This window comes from Egretta garzetta, unplaced genomic scaffold, assembly GCF_000687185.1.
Source record: "Egretta garzetta isolate BGI_Z169 unplaced genomic scaffold, ASM68718v1 scaffold365, whole genome shotgun sequence".
In the NCBI taxonomy this organism is placed as follows: domain Eukaryota; kingdom Metazoa; phylum Chordata; class Aves; order Pelecaniformes; family Ardeidae; genus Egretta; species Egretta garzetta.
Window position 1 is genome coordinate 854,445 of NW_009259602.1, and position 20,153 is coordinate 874,597.

Genomic DNA, 20,153 nt, shown 5'->3' on the forward strand with positions numbered 1-20,153 from the left:
AAAAAATAGCACGCATTGACAGTACAAAGCACAGTAAGAGCCAGATACCCACTATTTCATACTGGACTTTTTCATGTAACATAGGACTTAAAAACAGTGTTGCATGTTTCAGCAATCTGCTATCATCTTTAGAAATCCAATTATATTCTATTGTTGAACAAAATAATTACCTGTGCAGGGAAATCAGCATTATTTGTTTGGGTACATAAATTACAGTTATAGCTTTTTGTTTCCATTATGCTTTCTACACTTGTGTCTTCAAATGATGTTAAACCATTTCTTAAGAACTCAAGAATTAATAGCATCCATGAAAACCATTTCAAAGAAAAAGTTCAGGATTTAGATAGGATAGTGGATGCTTGGTCCATTGGGCTTCCTCAATTTTTAATTTTTGTACTGTCAGTTTAGTTGTCCCACTTTTTGGAGTGTTAGAATGGCCAGGATTCAATTAAGAACACACAATCACTAGTTGTTCATTCTCTTTCTTCCCCCCTGCGCTTGTTTCTACTTTGCAATTGCTGGTTTACCATAATCATTCTGGATCAAAGGTGATCATTTTTAAGCTAAGAACACTGTTAAGATTTCTCATTTCAGTAAAACAGATTTTAAGAACATCACTGGTGTTTAAGGGAAAAATGTGCCAGCCCTCAAAAAAAACATATGCCAGCCACAGAACTCTAAAAGGACTGAAATTGGACTTGTTACCAGGGGACTGAGATTATATAATCAAAGAATTATAGAATAGTTTGGGTCAGAAGGGACCTTAAAGGTCATCTAGTTCCAACCCCCTGCCATACTCAGGGACACCTTCCACTAGACCAGGCTGCTCAAAGCCCCATCCAGCCTGGCCTTAGAACACTTCCAGGGATGGGGCATAAAGGAGTGATCTGTATCTTCTTAACATTTGCCTGAATCTGCACATTAAAAAAAATAGGATCATTTGCAGCATTGCATTCAGTTTAATAAACTCTGTGTTTGTGCAATCTGCAAATATTGGCTCTCAACATTTGCGGTATTTTGTTTCTCAATCTCATTACCCCCTTCAGAATAATCTTGAATTTAGAAGGTATAATTTTTTGAACATACATCATTTAAATGGAATCTGTTTTCCCGTTAAAAATGGAAACAGACTAAGATTTCAGACTGGTTTGCAATTTGAGAAATGGAAGCTCCCTGCCAGAGCCACTGCAACTTCTGCTGTGCATCTAGCAATATGAGGTAGTCTCTAATTTGTACCTCTAAAAATCCTTTAGAAGGGATACTAGCTTCAGAGCTGTAATTAATCCATTCTTCTAAAATTACCAACAGAATTCAATCTGCCTGGCTTCATAGAACCACATGGATCTTTTGTTATAATAGTAATATGAGCAAAGGAGATAATCAGGAGAGAGGTACTGATAAAGGAAAGGTATGAGTGTGTTAGAAACAAACCTGACCCACTTCATGAACTGAATGCTGATCAGCCAGTTCTGACGTCAATGCATATTTTACTGTCCACCAGCAAGACAAACCAGCACTACAACCTACTTCAAAATAACAGTCTCTCCTACCTGATCTGGTTCAAACACAGTAGATTTACCATCAAGATGGCATGATTTCTGCAGACATCTATAAGGCATCTTAATCTGGCAGTTTTGTGGGGCTGGAAGCATACAGAGAGAAGCTCACTATTCCATCCTCAATTCAAAGCTGTATTTAATCTTCACAAATGCACAGATGTTTCGGTGTACAGACAACAAACAAGTTGTAGTTGATGACAGCATAGCATATCAGTGATCAGTAACTGAAATCGATTCCTTATGATCCCTTCAAAAACCAACAAAATGCAAAGGGTATGGGAACAATCCAGCTATCTACAGGCAATACCTTTGAGAAGAACAAAGAAGGTTTAGCTTGCTAGTGCAGAAAACAAATTTGATGTCAAAGCTGAGGGAGACTGCCTAGTATGGCATTCTTCAGCTGCAACCTTCTCAGCAGACATTTTAGCTGATTAACACCTTCTTTTATGTTACTTATGCTAAAATTTAAGTTTGAGGCTTTTGCTCCCAACTACCTAGTATCTTCTAGAAAATTATAGTCTATCAAAGCTCTCACCTCAAGATCTTTATGCATCCTCTGTTTCTTGTCCAGTTACTGAGACTGAAAAGAAGAATCCTTTGAATTCTATCTATCCTCTTCCTTTCAGAGCAATATTAACACAAAAATATTAAATTTCAGTCCAGCCTCCTTGTTGAAGCATATAAGGTGGCAGTCTCATCAGCTCACAGTTAGGAACGCTTCTTTTTGAATCTTAGTTTATTCTCCTAGTAACTGAAATACAGAGGTAGTTTTATGCACTTCTCTGTATTTGACTAAAAAATGCTGTATTTTTGAAGAGTAAAAGCTTCAATAAAAGCCCTAGAAGCATCAGAATGAATCAAGAGGTCCACTGGAAGCTATGAAGAGCCTGGAATGGCCATGAGTATCTATGGGCACTTCACATAGCTGCTTGGAGCGATCAGCAAGGGACAACCCCGCATTACAGTGCCGGGGCCCAATGTAAACACTGACACTGCAGAGCTTTCTATCCAAATAATTAATCAGTTACTGTGTTGTTTTTCAATTGCTAGATGAATTTGAATTAGAGAGTAATACTAGCTATCAAAGTTGAGATCCTGGCTACCCTTTGTTCTTCCACAGTTTGATAAATGAACCATGAAGAATATGAACCACTGGAAGAGACTGTCCTCAGGCATCTGCACAGTGCCAGATAACTCCAAAATCACACATAAACCATTCTGTGGAATCATCGTCTGTCTCCTTTACAGAGAAAAAATAAGACAAGTGACTAAGCACAAATCACTACAAAGTTTCTAGCAGTCATAACTTTCCTCCAGCTACTTTATCACCAAAGCTGGACGTGGGAATTGCTGACAGACCCTGACAAAGATGCATGAAAGGTTCAGACCATATGAATCACCGCCAGTTAATGTGATCATTTACATACAGTTCACCTGTAAATCACTTTCTGTAATACAGAGGTAGAGCATAAGAGCAGCTAAGAGGAGGAAAGAGACAGCAGCAGCTGATGGAATCTAGTAACTACCATTTATCAATGCTTTTATTTGAGTCCCTGGAGAACCTATGCATTGAAATTCCCTGCAACAGAACAGTTCATGTCTCTAACCTTTTTCTTCGGTTAACGGGTCTCCTGAGATGCCTTTGAAGTAGTTAGTGTTTTTGTGAGCCTGTGTCATGCTTGCACTGCAGTGTTCAGGGAGGCAGGGAACTTGCATCCCCGCAGCGCTAAGGACATCCATGAAAGGAATACCTCTGAATACAGCCCTGCTCCAGCACAGTTGAGGCCCTAAGGATTTCTGAAAAACTATACCAGGCTGAATGTGACAAGTTACAGTGTAGAACACTGATGTGGAGGAAAAGAAATTAGAAAGACATTAGATAGAATGTGGTGGTGAAAAGAGGGAGAAGAGTGGCAGATCAGAAGGTGAGGAAAGAAAGGTAGCCAAACAATAGCACAAAAATTCCCTTATATTTAGCTCAGTTACTCATAGTGTTGTCCGAAAAGCGGATTCATGGCCCAGTGTGCAATAAGTCATTTGTCACACAACAGTAAGTGGGGTCCATTTGACTTGCAGCCCTTAGACACAGTATTTACTGAAGCCATACATTGTCCTGGTAAATACAATCATATGTCAGTCATAAATCTCCAGGTGCTATGATTGTCAGTAGGTGCTAGAAATAAATGCAAGTTTGAAATCAGAAATGAGAAAAGTAAAAATACTCTACAAATGGTAGTGCTGATGAACCCACTAGATTAAAGCTCAACAAAGTACCAAAACCTTTTCACTGTCAAAGTCACAGCCTTATTACCAACAGCTGTGAGCAAACAGTGTGGGTAGCCCTATTAGCTTTCAGAATTTTGAGACATCACCACCAATTCAATCTTAGTGTTATTAGTTATTATACTTGGGCCACTTCATTATAAAGCCCAGGCATCATCTCCATTCCAAACTGTTTCTTTAGCTTTCTTCAGGTATCAAATGTCCTAGATAAGAACTTACACCAGAACTGCATCTTCCTGCTACAACAGTTACAAAACCCTTTTACTTCATTTGATGGCAGCTTTCAATACTTTTACAGTTTAACATTAATACAAAAGTCCACAATAGATTATAGAGAAAATTAAAAGATAATCATAAAGTTTAATATCAAATTAACTTTAAAAGGCTACTACAAAGGCTCTACTATTAATTTATGTAAAGCATTAACTAACAATTTTTACAGCTTTTATGAACCTGCTGTAAAATTCCCATTCTGAGATGCTAAAGAGCCATGAAACACAGAGAACATGCAAAAGAGCAGATAATAGGCTTCCCTCTATAGCTTCTGAGCATTTGTTTTCCACACTGTTCCTTCTGCCAAAACCCCCCACCTTACATTCAGATTTGATAACAAATAGTAGCCTAATACTCTACGAAAATCATGGTTCTGGAACTCACATAGCTGCATTTTCTTTTTCCTCAATTTTAATTTATCCATTACTTAACCTTTCTGTAAACTCTTTAAACAATGTGAAAAAGATGCTAGAGGTGGAAAGGTGGTGGTAAAGGAATGAAGAAATGAATGTTTTAAATGTACAGATAAAACCAAAGGTCAATACAAAAGCAATGAACATATAAATATCTGGGAAAGCTACTCCATCAATATGTACATTGATGATAAATCCTTCTTAGTCCACCATTAAAATCTCATTCCATAGGCAAAGACTACCTGTGTTGTTTCAGGTTTTTTTTTTTTAAATAGCACTGACAATGGGTACCTTTTCTCTGAGTTTAAAGAGGATAAAATTCTTGCTCAAGAAATAGTTTTAATCTCAAAGGTGAGTGCTCATTTTAAACAATTGTGTAGATTTCTTGTTCTGATAAAGGTGACTTGAAAGGATTTAAAAGATTTTTCCTGAGGGTGAAGTTAATCCCCAGAATTAATTGCCTAGTCTTCCCAATGTTTGCTGTAGTATTGCAGAGAAAGGGGTGAATCTTCGTGACACAGATGCTAACCAGTTAAACAGGTGTTAACTTTTCCTTTAAAATCTCTGAGGACACTGTCTTCATACTGGATAGACAAAGAGGAGCACACCTTTTAGAGAGCTGCTGGGACCTTTAACAGTTTTCTGCAATTTTATCCTTGTAGAAAGCATTAGAGATCAAGATATAACTTCAGTTCATCCATTTCAGAAATGCCAGAGGAAATTCAAGGGTAAAATAATCCAACAGCGATCTGCAACTCAGAAATGTTTTATTGCTTTATCTTTCTCAGCCTGATTGGCTATCTATTCACACTTCCTTCTCAGAACTAGCAAGTTTACTCCTGTATAAACCAGCTGCCTATAGCAGTTAGCCGTTCTTTCCTTCTCCCATATTATCGATGACTGAAGTTCAGCAGTCCTCCAAATCAAGATGTTATCTAGTTTTCCCATTTCAAGTGTTGCTGGGCTAAAGTCAGTATGGAAGGATTTGTGGAATTGTAATGAGTTGACAACTGACAAAATGATTTCCATTGCTAGCAACATCTGCTGTGTCTAAATTTATAATTAAAATGAAATCATGCATGCAAAAAGAAAAAAAAATCAATAAGCTTCCATTTTAAGTTTTTCTAATGTTGAAAGAAGTTATTTGATTAACTCTGCTTTAACCTGAACATCTGGCAGCATTATAGACATCTTATGATACCCACAAAAAATGACTATAACTCTAGAAATTATTTCCCTTTCCCTGAAAGTATAATAGAGCTAATCTAGGAATTTTAGCTACATGCACTGTGATATCCATAATGGAAAAATATTACTCCTGTTCCCACTCTGATTTTCTGTACCTTAGACACAGCAGGGTATCTTGGGCAGCAGCAACTGAATTACAGGAATGGCCTTCATAAAAATGAGGTGCTACCGAATATCATCCACATTCTGAGTACCTGCTATTTTGATGTTCATGTTGTTGTCAAGCAAAAGATTTTCAGCCTTCAGGTCACGGTGAACAATCTTTCGACCATGGCAATACTCCACTGCTGAGAGGATCTGCCAGAATTTGCGCCTGGCCTCAGACTCACTTAGACGGCCATGGCTGGCGAGGTAATCTGTTAAAATAAAGCAGGTTTAAATGGATTAGACAGCAAGCAACAACCCTGAAACTGAATTATTTCTCTCAAATAATTAGCACTAGGAAATGCAAAAAGTATTTCAGCCAATCCCAGTTTCCAACCCATTATTCTCGCACTCTCCCCTCCAAAAGAATGGAAAAGAGAGTAAGAAAAAGCTGCTGCATAATGGAACTCTGCTCTCCGTTCCTTCTTTTATAGGTACCTCACTATTCTGATAAATATTTTCATATAAAACAACTCCTGTGGAATGGGGAATACTTGGAACAACTGGCTTCACCGTCATGAGATACTTTAAGCTTCAGCCTCTTGTCAGTTAATGCAAGCTTCATGCCACACTTCTCCCCTCTGAAGTCTCCGCAGAGGCTGTATGGTGGCTAAAAGTATTTTTTCTCTGGAAATCAAACAAGTACCCATGAGGTACCCATCCTGACCTCTCTCTTGTCTTCACTGCATCACAAGCAGAAAGAACATTTTGTTTTCATATTTGATTATGTTGTAAAAACTAACATTAGCCCTGAAACAAATGATAGCTCTGAAACCGAAGACTTCATTTATCCTCAGGAACAAAAACAAGTGAAGCAGCAGCTGTGCGAGTCTTGACAGAAACAGCTTCTATAGCCAATTCTATTCTTTCTCGTATGAGGCATAAAATCAAAGAATCAACTGTTAGGATGGTTTTAGAATTGCCTTCAACATCCTACAAAGAATGCAGTTAATGGCTAAGGTGCAGCAAACACACAGATATTGTACCCCGTGACCATAGGCAAGGGCTGAGCATATATGCATACAGCAATCTCCAGCCACTTGCTGCATCACAACTAGTACTGAAGTGAAACAAAAAACAGTGAGCAAGAACTAAACTGCTGGAGCTGCCACCAGCCCCTCCTAATTATCATTTATAGAGAAAGCCCCGTGAACAGGAACCATCATTTACAGACCAGCTGACACAAACATCACTGTCTAAATTCAGTTAATGGGTTAAAACAGCTGCTTCTGCAAGTTGAAAAGCAAACATGATGTAACAGAGGTTTTGAGCCTACTGTTTATTTATAAGAATCTCTGACAAAATCCTTAAGTAAAATGATTAATCTTATCTTCTAAGCTAGTTATGTAATCTCAGTGATCCAAAAAGGACCATCTTGCCCAACACAATGCCAAAGAAGAATACCTGGCTTTGTTAGGTTGTGGGGTTTTTATTTTTAATAAAATATTGTTTACGGGCTTTATAGGTGCTTGCAACATTTTAACTTAAGCTTTTCTGCTTGCTTTATGATAAGCAGAGAAGGCCTGAGCAGCTCGCATTAAGCTCATTCTAAAACCTGAAAATACATTTCCAGTAAAACTTCACCCATGGTGCACTTCTGCTTCATTGTTACTACAGATAAGGACAAAGAAATAGGTTGTTTGGGAGGAGGGGGCACAGATCCACCCACAAACCATGAGGATTTTTGCAAATATTCAGAAAAATGGGAAAAAGAAATGATTTGTTATTAGATTGTATAAAGCCGACCACTTCACTGACCTTGCATTTTTATACATAACGCATTTTCTACCGCTGCTTGGGTCACTAGACTACACTGCATCATATTGATTATCAAAATGACTTCTGAACTGTATTTTCACTCATATGGTTTAAATAAATAAATGCAATCACTAGTACACTATCTTCTTAATATGCTCAGTAAAACAGGCTTATTTCAAAGATGTTTTATAGGGGGATCATTTAGGAAAAAGTTCTGTGCCCCATTACCGAGGTAACTTTGTTTTACTTGTGGTGGGATTGAAAGGATTTCACACACTGTTGCTGCTACCTCCCAAGCACATTCTGCAAGCACGCAGGTGGCTGCTCCTGAACCATCTGTAGCAGCAGACTAGAGACCTCAGTTGCAGTATATGCATTTCGGCATCCCTCAAAAAACGTTTTAAAGCAAAGCACATTAGATCTGATCTTTGGAACCTGCAGATCTGAAAACTCTCCTCAGAGCTTCTTACCTACTTAATACACTTTCAGCTGGTTTAACTTGGCAAAGCACAAGAACAAACAAAAGCCTGGCAGTAAGGGGAGATCATAATATTTGCATGCTAAATATCATTCAGTCACAAAGTGACTGACAAATCATATGATATCAAGGTGAAGTCAGATATCAAAGACACAAACTAAATCACACCGAATGCAAGCTAGCCCTTTAAGCTGTTAATCCATCATTTGTTAGCGATGCAGGAAACAAGTTAATGAATCCAAGCTGTCATTTGCTTTTATGGCTCTAGCCTGTCAGGACTTATTTAAAGATTCCAAACCACCTTGGCCTTAAGTATTCCACCAAGCCTAGTAGTCTGCACAGAGTAAGTCATTTATTCTGAAATACGCTGCTTTCTCTCCTGGAGAAGTAGAACATACCAGTCTATCTAAATAGATGATGGTACATGCAAGGACAGATACCATTTGTGCATTAAGTAGCTTGCAAATAGGAAGGGCTAGGATACAGGCAGTATGCCAGCCCCTGGGTTACAGAAACCACTTTAAGACAGCTGGAACTTGCTAGAGACATTCTGCCACAATAGCTAGAATCTGGACACTATTTGAAAATGCATGTATATACCTCTGGAGCTAAGAGCTATGACTCTTCAGCTTTTCCTGCAGATACCTAGAGCGAAGCACCCTGTTGTACCTTGCAAAGACTGAAACAGCAAAGCTATCCATGCTTTCATAAATGTACCCTTTGACAAATCTTACCCTCATGTCATACCCTCTGGCTACATGTTTCTATGGTAGGGTTTTGGTTTTTCTTTTTTTCTATCGTAAAACAGAAACTAGAAGCTATCTTAGATTTAGCTGGATCCACAGCAGAAAGCAGCAGGACTTTTGTCACAAGGCAGCCTTTTCATTAGTACAAAGTACATTTGTTTACTGGACAATTGAAAGATTAACATGGTATTTACTTCAAAACATATGACTCTGAGACATTGTCTGGAAAACCCAGTGGTCAATGCTTTTCATTTAAAATACAGGCCTTCATTTAGGTGGACAATTGTACATATTTTAAATTTGGTACGTTAAGGCTCTGTTAAAGAGGCACATACATACCAAAGTGAGTACAGTGAAGGATAATGAAGATGATTAAGGGACTGAAGTGCTTGTCGTATATACATGGGAGGCTGAGAGCTGTGGGTGTTCAGCCTGGGGAAGACAAGGCACAGAGGGGAATCTTATCGTGTGTATGAATACTTGTCAGGAGGAAGACTACAAAGCCAGACTCTTCTGAGCAAAAATACCCAGCAAAAGGACACGGCAGCGGGAACCAACTGAAACACAGGACATTCAATTTAAACCTAAGAAAAAGGTTTTCTTCTGTGCAGGTGGTCAGACGCTGCAACAGGTTGGTTAGAGAGTGTAGTCCACATCGATGGTCCTGAGTGACCTGCTCTGAACCACAGGGCTGGACTAGACATTCTCTACCATTCCCTTCCAACCTCAACTCTTCTGTGATCTGGGTTCAGTGTAAGACATCCAGTTCAAATTTAGTAAGGAACAAATAATCCCGTATTAGGGGACACATCATATTTCTAGTCTTATGAACACCTATTAACAGAAGCAGTAACAATTTCAGCTAAGGAAATCTACATTAAACATTAGAAAGAACCTTTATAATTAAAAAAAACCCCTCAGCTTCTGAATAGCTTTGTCTAGGAGGGTTACTGAATCTCTCTCTAGGGATGTTTCCAAGAATGGTGCAGCTGATCCTACGCCAAGGCTGGGACATAGCAGGTAGCTGCTCAAGCCCATTCCAGGCCAGCTTTCTGCATCTCTGCTCAAAACATGTATGAAATTGTACAGGACAAACTGCTAGGTAAAACTAGGCTCTTACAGGTACATAAATGGTTAAACAGTAATACTCTAAGAAATCAAAGAGATGTCTGAATGTCTACTTCATATGGAAGCATTCCTGGAGATACTTCAAGTTTATTATTCACTTAAATGGGTGCAAGATGGTGAGAAGTTGATGTTGTAAGCACAGAGGTTTATACTATCAAACATGTCTCCTTAAAGCTTAATATTTATGCTGAAATACTCTAGAAAACATGTAAGACTGTCTTCTATATCGACTGAGCTGGGATACTGCAATATTGCAAAAGACTAGTTATGAAGGGAATCTTGTTCTTAGCAAAGTTGGGTTTGAGGACAAAAGAAAGCTACTTCAGCTTCCCTAACGAGTAGAACAAAATCCAGAGCAGAATTTAGGTCACTTCAGTTAAGCTGTGCATCAGTTACTGCATGTTTCCAAGAGAAACACAGAGAAGTGTCAATAAAACTGTAATAGGACTGTTACTTTTTCATTTGCACAACCATGGCACAGTTTGCATGACTAGTTACTGTACATATTTAATGTAGGAGTGTTTTCACATCTAGCTGCTGTTTTCTGTAAGAAATGTTTTTCCAAATATTTACTGGCCTCTCTGCAAGTTCAGTGCTTTGCTATACCAAAATCAGATTTACTTTGAGATCTTCTTCTCAGGGATGTTTGATTTTGCGTGTGTAAAAGATGAGACTCACCAGATGCCTGATCTATTTTCCCGTACAAGCACTGGGAATACACTGTGAATGCACAACAGCCTCTTGCAAAAAGAGGCGTAAGTCCCAAGGTACCTTTTGGGCGAAGAGAGGCAAAGCATAAACAGGACTGACTAAAGGAGCTTATTTTGCATTTCTGCACATTACTATCCTTCCACAAAAGTAATTTTTTAAATGGGGTGTTGGACACCCTGGCTGGCATCTGGCAACAGTAAGAAATAAATCTTTCATTTCCATTGTGAATGCTTTTGAAAATACCAGAATAATCTTATGGTTCTTCACAGTGAAGCAGAGAGATGCTTGGTGTAAGAGTAGGAGTATTAGCACATTAGTATAGCTTAATAGTATCCCATTTTTTCCTGTAGGATCTCTGGAAGGCAGCAAGGTCCTCGCAACATACAGACTGAAGGTTGTAAGGAACACCTAAACACTCAGGAAAGTCAACTATGAGGTGTAAGAGAACAGAGTGAGTATACGAATGCAGTTAAGCTGTTCTTCCCAGGCACCATGTCTGGCTGTTGAAATGTTTGTCCCTTAACTATTCCTTAGTCTCTCTCTCCTTCACATTTATTGCATAACGTAGAAAAAGGAAGTACCAGAAAAGTACATACATAGGTACTGTCACCCTGTCACATGTCAAATGCTGTAGTGGAGCTCTAGTTGTGGCTATTATCACTTGTTTGGTAGTTTCATGCTAAAACTCAGTGGGAGGCCACATGAGAAACTCAAGGACAAGATCAAAATAGCTGGTCCCAAACTTCAGCCAAAAGCAGCACATTCCTTTAAATAGTTAGAGTTGTTAAGGTAGACATAAATCACATAAAGCTGGTACTTTGATCATGTTTACTGCTTTTAAAATGCACATGTGTGTCAGACAGCAAGCAAGAGGGGGTAGAAGCAACTGTAACTGAAAGCTTGGACATTCCCTTTCCCCTTGCTGAAGAACTACATGGTTTTTAGGCTTAACAGTCAGCTTCCCCCTCCACACTCTGGATTCTTGTAATATAAACCAACAGTCACTGATGAGAAGCTAGAGAATTAGCCCTTCAGAACATGTTCACTGTAGTTTAGCTAACAGATAATCTGCATCAGCTGTTGTAGAGACTTCAGGTGAGACATGCTGAAGGTTACAAGATGGTGGCTGTAAAGATACTTTTAAAAACACAGCAGAAACAGCTAATTAAAAACTTCATAGACCTGTAAAGTATTAAGCACAACTGAAACCTTTTTAGTTCAATGTTTTATTAAATCTAAAGAAAGAAATCTAAAATGTAACAGCATTTGAAGTGTCTAGGCTAAACACATTATTTACAACAATGACATTAACTGGCAAAAGGCAAATTCAAAACTGCTGTTGAGTATAGAAAATTTCACTGAAGCTATGACAACAGTGAAAAATGTTAGGACAAGGGTTAAAAATAATCCTGTCCACGAACTGCCAGTCAGCAGTATGAAAGGATGGGTTAGCAGAGCTGAAAAGACTCAGTGAGGTTTAATACCAGGCTACTCACAGTGAACTTGAAAGCCTGACGTGGTATTAAGAGAGTATTTACCAGTTACCAACTACCGACAACTATCTTGAAGAGCATGCTATGTTCTTTAAAGTACCTTATTCAAGAGGAGGATAGAAAAGGGACTTCTATAAACTCTCACAAATTTTGTACATTGCTGAGTAGGAAAGTTCCTCAGAAGAGCTATCACGAAGACTAACTTCATCCTAGGGAGTCTAATCTCTCTCTCAGCTCCTCCTTGAACTAGAAGAGAGGCTCCTCTGGAGGGCGAGCCAAAGCGCTGAACCAGCCCCCAAGACACCTCTCACTCCTCACCAATTACAGGAAGATCAGCCCCCACAGACTGAAATTTGTCTTTCTCATTATACTTCTCCCACCTCACTAGCTTTTGAGTGAAAATTGAAGCAAGCAGCTCTTGCCACAAACCTAGAGTGAGTTTTTCTTCAGGTTTTGGTGGTTTTGATTTTTTTTTTTTTTTAAGCCCCCCTTTCAAGTGCAATCAAAGGGTTAGTCAAAGAACAAAATGGAGCACAATACTTAAATGCTGTCAGGAGACTGATTAACTAAAGAAACAGCAGATTCCACAGGTTTCTGTCTTCTCTTGTAAAGCAAGATGGTTAAAGTAGAATCCCCCCAAAAGCAGGATCATGCATGGCAAAGTGTTAGAAACTTTGAAGACACTTGCCAACAGGACTCCAGAAGAGCATCACACAACCTGTGCTGTTTTAAAACTGGTGTTATAAAAGGGAGAGTGTTTCACATATCATTAGACTTGACACAGCAACTTCAATACACCCAAAGAAGGATCAGGACAGGAAGGAGGAAAAGCTCATATAGTTTGAGTCATCCTTTATGGTTTTGGTTTTTTTAAATACTACCCTGCTGTTCTCTACTTTTCAGTTACATCAAAGTTGCCCTGGACATGATATCCTGCTTATGACACAAGCAGTCCAATGATAAGGACTTTAAAAGCAGCAGTGGTGGTGGGGAATGTAACGCAGACAACAGGAAGGGACTTTGAACATTTGAGTTTTGTTTCCATGAAATCCATCCCCCCTGCTCCCCAGTGTAAAAAATGAAGATCAGCCAGGCTCCACCTCTTGAGCACTCCAATCACCAGGGCCCTCCACATGCTGAACTCTGTTCCATTGCCCTCAGAGTTCACTTTGCCTGGTGATGTTGACTGACAGTTTCAGAGAAACTTTTTCAGCAACTCCAGTTTTGTTATTGCAACTAAAATGCGTATGAAAACTCTTAAGTGCCTGGGTATCAAGCATAACGCTAATGAAATTAGCTTTTTTTTTTTAAGCAAGAAAGGTTATTACTTCAACACCTCAGTCCAATTCCTAAACAAAGCAACAGTACCTGCTATGCATGAAATACTCCAGCTAGAAAGATTTTCTTTAGAGAATACTTTTGCTCCTCTGCTATTTTTCTATTCCTTTCTCTGTTACTTTACTAGGACATGCTAGACCCATCCATGGAAAATAAACCCATTGTTTTGGGTACCATTCAAACTTAAAATAAAGTTATTATGTATTGCTGGACAGTGACCATTTGCTATTCACCCAGCACTTACTGTTGTAGTGCACTTGCTGTCTGAGAGCTTGCAGAAAAATCAGAAGATATTTTTTTCCTCTCTGAAATTCTAGCATTTTTCTGCCTTTACCTCATTTCTGCTTCCTCCTCCAAAAACATATATAACAGTGATAAATACATACAACAGTAGAATAACCCATGCTTTATTACAAAAGTCACTCTGAGAAATCATTCCAATAAATCAGAAAAAAATGTATTAATTTAGAGAAAACCTGTACAGAAATACTAAGTCTCTAATAATGGACCGAGAAAGATTCCTTAATTATTTTAAAGAGAAAACAAGGTCTAAGAATTAGCTAAACTGTGTCTGAAAGATACATTAATAGATCTGCAAACAGGGAGAGTCTCAGAGCCCAAAAGGCTTTGCTTCTTCAGAATGAACTAAGAGTTTAAGTTTTACAGGAAATGATACACACTAAAGCCAAGACAAATAAGAAGGCAAAAAGAGTCACCATCCAAGTTACTTCTAGAATCTTTAGCCATGCTGATTAAGAGTTTTATATGTTTAACCTTCTATTAATTTGTTTTTTCCCCTATAACTGCCTCACTTTCTCACATAAAGCAGCAGCAAAGAAAAAGCTTCTGGTCATGTAAATGCAATTTAGTAGTTACAGAATAGTGACTGAGTACTGAGAATGTTTCATATATGAAACCTTAAAACTACACAAAATACACAAACTTAACCTCATGTAGGTACAAAGGTAGTTTTTAGATAGATTTTTGGGTTATGTTAATCACTTATGCAAGCCTGCATACAAATCTTGCAAGATAAACAACGTCTAGTGTTGTAGTTCCCAAGGCAAGTAATACAATGAATGGAAAAATTTTCAGGACAGAAAAAAAAAAAAAAAAAAAAAAAAAAAAAAAAAAAAAAAAAAAAAAAAAAGAGTTGTAGGCCAGCCTGTAACTCATGGCTGGGCTTCAAGATTAGCACTGGTTTGAGAACAGCAGCTTAGAAGGTGAGAAAAAGAGAATCCCCTTTCTTGTTATTCAGTGCTTCCAGATGGTAATCAATGTAAAGCAAATCATGCTGTTCCTTCAGAGAAAAAAAAACCCAAAGAAAATAAATAAATAAATAAATAAATCAAACAAAACCCAACCAAACCTACATTCCTAAGAAATGCACAAGATGTTCAAAGGTTACTGGACCCCAAACCAGACCTATGCTAACATGCTATATGCAGAAATGGGAGTGACATTCTTGGTATTTTATCATCCCAGCCTTACTAGAACATTGTCTTGCTATTCTTCAGGTTGTCAACCATTAAAACAAGTTTATGAATAGCAAGCTTGTCTTTGGTCAGAAGAATACAGGCTCACCCAAATTTTTTGTCACATGCGCAGGAGCTGAAAAAAGCATTTTTACATTGATCACTAATGCGCATTTTAAGTTTAGTTAAAGGCACTAACACAGGTTAGTTAAGTTAAAGACACTAACACAGGTCAAAATTAAATGCATTTAATTACAAAGAAGCCTAAAAAGAAGCACTGCTATATATAGCTAGTTGGGGGGGGGGGGGGGGGGGAATCAGCCTGTCCCTCCTTGAGAGGGCTTCTTTGCTACCCTAGCCTGAATAGCTTAGAAAAATCTCAAACAATAACTTGGGATATGTAGGCATAGTACAATCACAGAAGACAAAATGCCCTAGAGATAACCAATAATGGCATAGCAGATACTGTAAGCTTGACTTTTTAAGAGTTATGACGGTTATTCAAGCTACACTGAAAGAGAGCTCAAAGGCTACAACCTGGCTGCCATAACCAGGTCTGTGTTAGATGTATGTAGAAAATTCTTTTACTGTGCCTATTACCACAATCAAGAAAGGAGAGAGCGCGCAGGAATCGCCTTCAATACTAGAATGCAAGCCTCAGGAGTGTGGAATCACTTTTACTATTTACTCCATGGCCCTTGGGAAGAGTAAAAGCTGATGCACAGCCACTTCATAAATGCCCTTTTACATAATCAGCAGCAGATTTCAAGATTCAGTAAGCTTCCTCGAGTCTTCTGGTTTTTCAAAACAACAAAGGATTCTCTACTGTTCTGCACTTTGAGTATCATGTACATTAAAAGAGGACTAAGCAAATGTGAAGTGTTATCTGCTCAGAATATTTGTATACTTCAATTGTCCTGTGCTGATTTAAGTAACAACTTTTTCCAAAGAAATAGAAGATCTCTACTGTAGTCCAAGCTGAGCATTACAAAACAAAACCAAAAAATGCACCATGAAGTATTACAACTAACAAAATTACTGTATTTCACATGAATTTTACACTGAAGTCCTGCTTGAGTAATGAGTTTGGGCCAGAGAACAAGAATTAATGTGAATTTGACCATGCAGGTCAAGACAAACAACCTAAAATGTTTATTATGAGTGTTACTCCAAGACACCCCAACACCCACTCCTGCTCATGATGTTCTTCCTGAAAACATATTAAAAAAATCATGCCTGATAAATCAGTACATAACTGCACAAGAAACAGATTCTTCAGTTTACCTGAAATATTAGTTTAGGCCACTGTTTATTATCAGGCTGAGCGTTCAAGAATAGTTTTTCATATCAACTCTGTGCTGAAAACCTGGTATTTCTGTCAGCTGAGGTGAGAGTTTATCCTTGCATGGTTCTGTTTAACAAGCTATGACTTCTGCTAAAGGAACATCAGTAATTTTTAACTTTTTTTTCCTTATGCCAGTGTACACTGTAACAGTTTTCCTAAAGTTCTTAGTTCTAAAATGAGAAACAGTGACAGTTGAGACACATTTCTTGACAAATAAAGTAACATGTTACAGTAAAAGGGATCCTTGGGCAAGATAAATACAATTCACAAACTTAAGACATTAACATAAGAATGTTGAACATAAAAATAATATCTTGCTTACCGAAAATTTCTCCATTTTTGGCAAATTCTGTCACAAGGTACAACATGCTTTTGGTCTCCATCACCTGTTGATAGAGAAATCACACATGAGACTATTTGTGGGAAGAACAAAAAGCAAACACACACACACAAATGGATACTTACTGTCCTTGTTCTCTTCTGGTAAAGATATGAAAGTCTTTGCCCTATAGATACAGTTTATCACAAACTTTCACTTTGTTTTTTCAAGTTACAAATGCTCCCCTTGAAATTGTTGAGATATTCTAAGCACAAGGATAAGCTTTACATACTTTGTAAAGCCAGTGTACAGAGGAGGAGGTGGATAGGATTCTCAGCCGCAAGTGACTAATGAAAAAAGATAATATCCTCAGCAGCTAGTTTAAAGACTTTCCTTTAACAAATTGGCCTAAAGTAATGCCCTTGCTCAACTTTTCTGCTGGCTCGTGCTGGAAAGAAGACTGGGGACAATACTGACCTCTGTCACCAACAGTTCTCTAGTTGTAGAAAGGAAAAAAGAAGAAACTGATGAGCATCTGTCTCAAAACCCAGCAAAGTTCAGGTAAAAGCACTACATCACAGGTTCCCATTGTACAATCGGACAGTACAGCTACAGAACTATCACATCCTCAATATATCTTCTGGTGGAGGGAGGGGGAAAAAAAAGGTACCAAATTTTAAGCATCTTCTACTTTCTTTTCTTGCAAGTTCCAGCCTTTCTATTACAAGAACAGACTACTCAACTCAAAAACATGGGAGGCTGGAGAGAACAGAGAGAGATAAATAGGAAAAGAGAGGGTAAGGGGAAGACTTCAAAACTTTTCTGTGAACAGTTGTTCATGGCCTTGAACAGAAAGATTTCACCCAACAATTCAAAATTCCGTACTTCCATGACATAATTTGGGAAAAGGCAGCCCAGCCAATTATCTTGCAGCTTTCTTCCTAATGATCCATCTCAAGTGCTTAAACAGCTACTCAGGAATGCATTGTACAAATAGCACAATCAAAAGATACAATGAAAGTGGAAAATCCTTCACTTCAAAGTAAAGTAATTTAGGACTTCCCTTCAGTACAATACAACAATTTCAACACCCAAGACATTTTGGGCCTGTTTCAATAACCACAGTAAAATAGTTCAGCCTGAGCTGTCTGTGGACAAGACCTTCTTGATTTTGAGTTTTGCATTTTATTTATGTACAAGCTTGAAGGTACTAGAAGACTACTCACAAATAAACTCTTTAGAGGAATACTTTAAAAAAAAAAAAAAAGGGTGTGTGTGTGTGTGTGCAAATCCTGAAAGATATATAGTTATAAACCCAGCAAAATTAACAAAAAACCCTGGCAAGTCAGCAGACAGAACAAAATGGCAGTTCTTCAGTCTCTCCTGCACCCTTGTTTAATTCTACAACAGCTGAGCATATTATGACTGAAATGTGTGTATATGGAAGGCAAAACAGTTTGGAAAGGCTGTTTAAAACCCACATTTGGAGACATGAAGCTGCAACAGCCTGTGGATTACATATATATGGAACCATTCCTAATCAAACCAAGATTGCTAGCTTCATTACCTAACTGACAATCCTCACCAGTTCCTTGACATGAGACAATTCAGAAACTTGTGATGTGGACACAGTACAGTGATGGGTGCATTATACAAGCAAACTAGTGAGACAATTTGATTGAAGGCGATCTTAAAAATAAACTCACCTGTTCTCCAAACGCATTTCTAACAAGCCAATCCCTTCACAGTAAAGGGGTAAGCACTAGATAACAATTACCTTTCTCTTCAAGTGATCTTGCTGATCTCCAGACTTAACTATTCTCATACTCTACCATTTTTGTGTTTTGTCATTCATTCAGAAGGAACTGTGGCAGATATTACTCAAGCTGCACCTCTACTCAGTGAAGTGGTATTTTAAAGAGGAAGTGCCACTCTCTCTCCCATGAGATGAAATTAAAGCTAAACAAGTCTACACTGGGATCTCCATCTTTATCCAGTACAACTCCAACACCATAGGTCCAAGTCTTTGTGCTCACATTGCCTTTATAGACGTCATCAGATTAACTTAAATCCAAAGTTTGGTTTTAGCATGCACAAATCTTTATTTGTTTGTTGAGCTAAGTTTACTGAAACAAGCAAGAGTATCTCAGAAGCACCATGCAATTTGTTAAACAGAACAGTAACAAACAGACCCCAAAGGGAATATTTTAAGGAAAGCCTTAAAAGCAAGAGTTAACCGAAGCAGAAATGCCAGCAGCCTCAAACATTTTACCATATGCTAGCAGGAACAGAAAATGAAAAAGATGAGAAAAAAATAAAACAAACCTATATTTTACTATACAAACTATGCACACTAAAAAAAGTCACAAGTAAAAACCTTCAAAAGTTGTATGTGTTATCACAAGTGTGGGTTTCTCTCTTATGTGAATACACATTGTTGTACCATAATTATTCATCCTTTATGTTATAAAGGGATGCATTCAATTCCACGGCATACATAATTCACTTTAGGATAAATACCAATTTATCCATATCCACGACAGAAGTGAATTGCAAGATTCCAACAAAAACAAATCTGAAGAACTAGTTATCCGTCTCCTAGTAAATGCACTTCAAGATAAAGTGTTTGGGAAGCTCTCACTTGGTGCACGCATTTACATCACAGGCACATCAGCAGAATCTGGATTTATGTATCCTTATGTCTTACCTTTGGAGAAGAAAAAAAAGGCTGCAAGTACTCTTCAGTCCACACTTCAAGCCAAGATGTGACTAAAGAAAACCACTATATCCACACAGATCCTCCCAGTTAGTACTCCCTGTAGACACATTAAGCTGAATATTCCTACCCTGATCTAGCTTGCCTAGTACCTTGTCTGCTAACAGACAGCAAAGTCCCATCATGGGCTATTTCCAACTCAGCTCTTTCACTAACATAAAATTTACAACATTCTGTGTATTTTAAGCAGATTTCAGGTACATATGAGTAACTAACACACCCAGCCTAATTGATACCATAGGAGGAAAAAGACAACAACTGATGCACTTTCAAAGAAGTTATACACTTATCCAGTGCAAATCAATTCCAGAAAAGCTGAGTTTGTCACGGACTGGTGATCTGCCAGAAGTCCCCACTGTAGAGCGAACTCTTCATAGAGGAAAAGAGAGGGAGAAGGGAAAAAAAAGACACCGCTAACCATACCTGGTAGAGCTTTATAATGTGTGGGTGATCAAGCATCTTCATTATCTGCACTTCTCGGTAGATCTTCTCCAGATTCACAGCATCCAGCTGCGATTTGTCAATGATTTTTATTGCCACCTGCAGAGAAATAGCAAAAGTGAGATTAAAAACTCCCCAATGTTTTCCTCAGTTTATCCTCATTATAAAGGGAATAATGCAACCCCAGATAACTGGGGGCTGTCTTCTAGCTCAGAAATACACATC

At 38.2% G+C, this 20,153-nt stretch overlaps 1 protein-coding gene across 2 annotated transcripts in view; it reads right to left on the minus strand.

The window, feature by feature from the left end:
* Positions 1–20,153, minus strand: part of SIK2 (salt inducible kinase 2) — a 45,829-nt gene that overhangs the window by 25,415 nt on the left and 261 nt on the right. For both annotated transcript variants that reach the window (XM_035893943.1, XM_035893942.1), the window contains exons 2-4: positions 19,911–20,027; positions 16,715–16,778; positions 5,971–6,132 (exon numbers count right to left, since the gene is read on the minus strand). In XM_035893943.1, the coding sequence (XP_035749836.1) occupies positions 5,971–6,132; positions 16,715–16,778; positions 19,911–19,952 (268 nt within the window). In that variant the 5' untranslated portion in view covers positions 19,953–20,027. The remainder of the gene's footprint in view (positions 1–5,970; positions 6,133–16,714; positions 16,779–19,910; positions 20,028–20,153) is intronic.